This window comes from Hordeum vulgare, chromosome 4H (genome assembly GCF_904849725.1).
Source record: "Hordeum vulgare subsp. vulgare chromosome 4H, MorexV3_pseudomolecules_assembly, whole genome shotgun sequence".
NCBI lineage: Eukaryota > Viridiplantae > Streptophyta > Magnoliopsida > Poales > Poaceae > Hordeum > Hordeum vulgare.
The window spans coordinates 15125248-15131982 of record NC_058521.1 but is presented as its reverse complement, the minus strand read 5'-3'; the positions used below and the strand labels follow the sequence as shown (position 1 = coordinate 15131982).

At 53.4% G+C, this 6735-nt stretch overlaps 1 protein-coding gene across 1 annotated transcript; it reads left to right on the top strand.

Annotated features, from left to right (window-relative positions):
- Positions 1–3519: 3519 nt before the first annotated feature.
- LOC123447390 (DELLA protein SLN1) lies at positions 3520–6093 on the top strand. Its single transcript, XM_045123987.1, has one exon. The coding sequence runs from the start codon at positions 3747–3749 to the stop codon at positions 5601–5603; it is 1857 nt and encodes a 618-aa protein (XP_044979922.1). The 5' UTR covers positions 3520–3746; the 3' UTR covers positions 5604–6093.
- The last annotated feature ends 642 nt before the right edge of the window (positions 6094–6735 follow it).

The window sequence follows — 6735 nt, the reverse complement described above, 5'->3', positions numbered from 1 at the left end:
CTCTTACTTTCTTGTAGCATGATTAGCATTGCGATGCGTTTATAATTCTGTCAATTGCCCAACTGTAATTTGTTTACCCAACATAGTTGTTTATCGTCTTTTGGGAGAGAGAGATCACTAGTGAACATCATGTGACTCCGATCCATATTACCACCATTGCTGACACCTCCACCATTTACTGTTTTTATTTACTTTTCCGTTGCAATCACTATCACTATTCCTGCTTGTGTTTTGATCCTTTGCAAACTACAAGGCCGGAGAGATTGTCAACCTCTCTAAACTCGTCGGGAGCAAAGTCATTTGCTGTGTGTGCAGGTCCACGTCTTCTGCTAGCGCAAGAGCAGCGGACACCTATTTGTTGATCCTCGGAGTCCTCCTGGTTCGCTAAACCTTACAGTCTCTGTGTAAGGAAAATATGCTGCTGACTATATCTCCACCTTCCACTTGGGGTAACCAACGAGGGGCGAGAAGTATATCCATCAACTCGTCATCAACCAGCTTCACCACCGTTAGTATATCTCAACCTAGTCCAAGTAGCATAGCAACTTGCTGCTTGGTAGCAAAGTTCTTGTCACTAGGGCTGCCAAAATTGACTTCGCATGCAATGCGTCTTCCAGCAATGCCCCTTCTTCCTGCACTTGCTACATTCCTCTTCATCTCAAGATATTCCCTTCTATCCTGAGCTGCACCAAATGCATCAACAACAACATTACCAACAAGAACCCTAGTTTCAATCAGATGTTGCACATATTCTAGCTCCCAGCGCTAGAAATAACAGGCCACCTGCCAATTAAAGCAATGGCATGTATGAAATTGATCAGTTAGATGAAAAGGTTGATTAAATAGAATAACAATAAATCCAAACTGTTCAATTGCTGTTAGAGTTCAGTTATCTGAAACTGTATATCTGTAAATGCTCAGTCAAGTCTCTAAACGTTCCTCCACCCCAATCATACAAGCGAATCAATAAAGCAAATCAAGCATCTAATACTAGGAATCAAGCAATCAACCATTATCATAGCAAATATAAGCAAATCAAACATTATGAGAGCAAACCTTATCAGAGCAATCAAATCATATAAGCAAATCAAGCATTACCAGAGCAGGAGAGGTGGTCACATCAAACAGGGAGTATGAGGTGGTCAAATCATGCTTATAGTGTGCTTCTTGCACTTGTAGAACACCCGACCATCATGTTCCTCGATGGTAGAGAGGTAGAAGGTGACGGGGTCGCCACAATCAGGGCACCCGATCAATGGGACATCGACGACGCGACCGCGCAGTCCAGAGCGGACGGAATTGGAAGACGACATGACGGTGATGGCCCTTGACGGAGTGATTTACGATGGCGGTGGCAGCAGCAACAGTTGATGATACGGCGACAACGGAGGCCGAGGGGTGGATGTGATGGCGGGAACAATGAACGACACTAGATGCGACAGCGGCCAGTGGATGCGGCAACGTCTGCTTGCCGATGACGGGGGAGGTTGGCCTTTGGGGTTTGACAGAAGCGAGGGGGAGAGGAGTTGGCGGTGGGGAGCGAGCCGACAAGGGGAGTGAGAGGTGCGGAAGCGGTCCGACCCGGTGGGGTGGTGGGTGTTAATACGCGGTGTTTTGCGAAACCCCCATGATTTAAAAGCAGGAAAGAAACATCGGTGCGAAAGAATGTGTACGTGATGATTCCACCCAACCTTTCCAATGTGGGCCTCCTCTTAATAGTATGATTTTCCTATGACTCAAGTCCAACGAAAATGAAACGCACGAAAGAACTTCACTCTAAACCACCGAGGGACATGAATCGTCTTGTGCCATATGAAGTAATATCAGACAGGCTTAGTGCACACGATTGGTCTGCAAATGCATTGTCATCAATCATCAAAACCACTAGGGTAGAAATATGCCCTTACACATGGATAGGTGAAATGTTGCTTGTTAGATTTGATCATCGAAAGACAAGCGAGGACATCTTCGATTCACATGATTCTAGAAACGGATAAGTTAGGGCACCTTTGATTCACACGGTTCAAGAAAACCCATTTTTGTATTGGAAAGTTATGTCCCATTTGAATCATACAATGTACTTTATTTGGTTGCATCGCCAAAAAAAACACATATTCTTTTCAAGAGTTTCGAGTGGAGGCTAGTATTCTTATGGAATGAATACAGGTGAATCTTTGTTAAACATTCCTATGGAATCCAATCCAACAAATTAGACGACCAACATGGAAATAATTCTTATGATTAAAATATTCTTTGAATCAAAGAGGCCCTTGACAATTCAAGAAAAATGACACTTCAACACAACTCTTGAAAGAGATTTTCCCATCGACTAGTGATTGAGCAGCTATATTTTTTGGTAACACTACCACTCTCGCAACAAAGGTACCACATAATATGAGATTGTCAATAAGATTACTAATTTCAACAATCTGTTTTCCATGAACATATTTATTAAATGCCCGGTAATAGAGCAGCTGCATTTTTCATTCTACCGAATGTGCACTTGTATTTTTTCACGAAAAAGGCCCAAAAAATGCCATATATCCAGCAAAACAGACCCTCATAAAATCGCCCATACATAAATTTTAAAAAAAATGCATCAAATGTGTTTCGGTGTTGATGCCTCCTTCCTACGTCCACTGGTACAATGCAACGAGGAGCAAAAATGCCACACCTACATTATCTACTCCCTCCGTTCCTAAATATAAGACCTTTTAAAGATTACACTATAGACTAGGTACGAAGCAAAATGAGTGAATCTACATCCTAAAATATGACTACATCATCCGTATGTAGTTCATAGTGGAATCTCTAAAATGTCTTATATTTAGGAACGGAGGAAGTATCACGTAAGAAATTGTGTACGTGTAGCAAAGCTCGGTACCGTCTTCGGTGCGAAAGATCGTACTAGTAGTAAGCAAAAAAACGCAACGTTCTCCATCGCCTGTGCATTGCCCTAGAAGTCCATACCAAAAATGCTAGACATACAAAGAGTTACATAAGGTTACAGGCTGACTAGGATTCTTTCTTTCTAACTAACCGTCCCCCTTGATTTTCAACGGGCTGGGGCCCTCATTTCCCTTAATCTTCAATCAAAATTCATCTTTTTTAAAAACCTATGTAAACTTATGTATGTGTAGCATCATTGAAGTCCATATAGCAAACCTCAAATACAGCTCACGATCTCCACGTGTTGCTGCAGCAAGGCCACAGGCCAGGCCACACATCCGCAGCGCACGGAGACGGGGGGGAGGTCGACGTACCGGAGCGGAGCCCAATCTCACGCCTTTTTTTTTAATTGTGTGGGAATTTCTGGGGTGGTGGGCACAAGATTTGTAACTGGATGGCGAAGCTTGTCTGGTGATAAAGATGGGCGCGAGCGAGCGAGCGACGAATCCGTCCGTCCGATCCAACGCTGTGCGCGTGTTGGCCCCCGCCCGCCAGCGACCCACACACACACACGCGCCACCACCACACCACTATGCCCAGATGCCTTCCCCTCCCATCACCCGATGCCGTCTCGCAATCTCCTCCCTCCCCCCCTCCCCTACAACTACTCCCAGTTGCTCCCGCTGCCGCTCGCTCGCTGCTTTGCCAGTTTGCCCGCTCGCTCCCCTCCTCCTCCCCCCTTTCCCAACCCTGGATCCAAATCCTGACCCTCCCCGCACCCGAAACCGAGGCAAGCAAAAGCTTCCCGCGATTATTGGCTAGGTAGAGAGCGAGGTAGCTCGCTCGCGGCGAGGATCATGAAGCGCGAGTACCAGGACGGCGGCGGGAGCGGCGGTGGGGGTGATGAGATGGGGTCGTCGAGGGACAAGATGATGGTGTCGTCGTCGGAGGCGGGGGAGGGGGAGGAGGTGGACGAGCTGCTGGCGGCGCTCGGGTACAAGGTGCGGGCGTCCGACATGGCGGACGTGGCGCAGAAGCTGGAGCAGCTCGAGATGGCCATGGGGATGGGCGGCCCCGCCCCCGACGACGGCTTCGCGACCCACCTCGCCACGGACACCGTCCACTACAACCCCACCGACCTCTCCTCCTGGGTCGAGAGCATGCTGTCCGAGCTCAACGCGCCGCCGCCGCCCCTCCCGCCGGCCCCGCCGCAGCTCAACGCCTCCACCTCTTCCACCGTCACGGGCGGCGGCGGATACTTCGATCTCCCGCCCTCTGTCGACTCCTCCAGCAGCACCTACGCCCTGCGCCCGATCATCTCGCCGCCCGTCGCGCCGGCCGACCTCTCCGCTGACTCCGTCCGGGACCCCAAGCGGATGCGCACTGGCGGCAGCAGCACGTCGTCTTCGTCCTCCTCGTCGTCCTCGCTCGGCGGTGGTGCCGCCAGGAGCTCTGTGGTGGAGGCTGCTCCGCCGGTGGCGGCTGCGGCTGCTGCGCCCGCGCTGCCGGTCGTCGTGGTCGACACGCAGGAGGCCGGGATTCGGCTGGTGCACGCGCTGCTGGCGTGCGCGGAGGCCGTGCAGCAGGAGAACCTCTCGGCCGCCGAGGCGCTGGTGAAGCAGATACCCTTGCTGGCAGCGTCGCAGGGCGGCGCGATGCGCAAGGTCGCCGCCTACTTCGGCGAGGCCCTCGCCCGCCGCGTCTTCCGCTTCCGCCCGCAGCCGGACAGCTCCCTCCTCGACGCCGCCTTCGCCGACCTCCTCCACGCGCACTTCTACGAGTCCTGCCCCTACCTCAAGTTCGCCCATTTCACCGCCAACCAGGCCATCCTGGAGGCGTTCGCCGGCTGCCGCCGCGTCCACGTCGTCGACTTCGGCATCAAGCAGGGGATGCAGTGGCCGGCCCTTCTCCAGGCCCTCGCACTCCGTCCTGGCGGGCCCCCTTCGTTCCGCCTCACCGGCGTTGGCCCCCCGCAGCCGGACGAGACCGACGCCCTGCAGCAGGTGGGCTGGAAGCTCGCCCAGTTCGCGCACACCATCCGCGTCGACTTCCAGTATCGCGGCCTCGTCGCCGCCACGCTCGCGGACCTGGAGCCGTTCATGCTGCAGCCGGAGGGCGAGGAGGACCCTAACGAGGAGCCCGAGGTAATCGCCGTGAACTCAGTCTTCGAGATGCACCGGCTCCTCGCGCAGCCCGGCGCCCTCGAGAAGGTCCTGGGCACGGTGCGCGCCGTGCGGCCGAGGATCGTCACCGTGGTCGAGCAGGAGGCGAACCACAACTCCGGCTCATTCCTGGACCGCTTCACCGAGTCCCTGCACTACTACTCCACCATGTTCGATTCTCTCGAGGGCGGCAGCTCCGGCGGCCCGTCCGAGGTCTCATCGGGGGGTGCCGCTCCTGCCGCCGCCGCCGGCACGGACCAGGTCATGTCCGAGGTGTACCTCGGCCGGCAGATCTGCAACGTGGTGGCCTGCGAGGGCACGGAGCGCACAGAGCGGCACGAGACACTGGGGCAGTGGCGGAACCGGCTGGGCAACGCCGGGTTCGAGACCGTGCACCTGGGCTCCAATGCCTACAAGCAGGCGAGCACGCTGCTGGCCCTCTTCGCCGGCGGCGACGGGTACAAGGTGGAGGAGAAGGAAGGGTGCCTGACTCTCGGGTGGCACACGCGCCCGCTGATCGCCACTTCCGCATGGCGCCTCGCCGCGCCGTGATCGCGAGTTTTGAACGCTGTAAGTAGACATCGTGAGAGCATGGAGCGCTACGACACAACCCCGGCCGCCCGCCCGCCCCGGCTCTCCGGCGCACGCACACGCACTTGAAGAAGAAGAAGATGAAGAAGAAGCTAAATGTCAGTGATACGCTGAATTGCAGCGACCGGCTAGGATCGATCGGGTTACCACTCTACGGTTTGGTTCTGCGTCCGGCGTGAAGACATGGACACGACCAACTCCGACCAGACCGCCGGCATGTAATGTAATCCCTCCTTCGTTCCCAGTTCACCATCACCCGTAAAACTCCTTATTAAGCCCTATTACTATTATTATTATGTTTAAATGTCTATTACTATTGCTATGTGTAATTCCTCCAATCGCTCATATTGAAATAAGCACGGGCCGGACTTTGTTAGCAGCTGCTCCATTGAGAATTTTGTACGCAAGGCACATCTACTAAAAAGTGAAACCAAGCTTTGTTTGTGATGAAGATGGTGGCTTTGCTCTTGCTGTTGTATGTAAGTTTGACTTGGGACTTTGTATAGATTCACGTCGAGGATTAGCCTTTGCTTTGCAAGCCTCCTGATCTAGGATGCAAACCGAAATGATGCGCCGTGTTGGAAAGATCTCGTGTAGTTTCCCTCTGCGTTGGCCGTGTGGTCGCCCTCTCGCTGGCTGGCTGGCTGTTTCTGATCTAAAAACGAGCCTGCGCGCTCGTTAGTTGGAGAGGCGCATCACCACCGAACGGTCAAGGCCTTGGCGCTGCTGCCGTAGCAATCAGTTGATCGAAACCGAATACTGTTTCTGCACAGCCGCACCGCATACCAGCAATCAGTTGGGTGGTGTTCAAAGCTTTGCACTGCACCAAACCAACCGTAGCAAAAGATATTGAATACGGTAGTGGTACTACTGCCGCCCACTGCGCCGTACAATACGCACTGTAAATACCGCGGTCTGCCACCACCACACCTTGCACTGTAAACGCCCGTGGGTTGTGGTGGTAAGTAAGTAAGTGGTCCGTTAATTAACCCCGGCGAGCGCGTGAGCAGGAGCGCCGGCGTTGATCGTTCGTCGGAGTGCAGGGACTTTTACTGCAGACGCGACGCGGGGGGAGCAGTGGCAACCTGAGAGG

Coding starts and splice junctions, on each gene's coding strand:
- LOC123447390 (XM_045123987.1), top strand. CDS start 3,747: ATGAAGCGCGAGTACCAGGACGGCGGCGGGAGCGGCGGTGGGGGTGAT.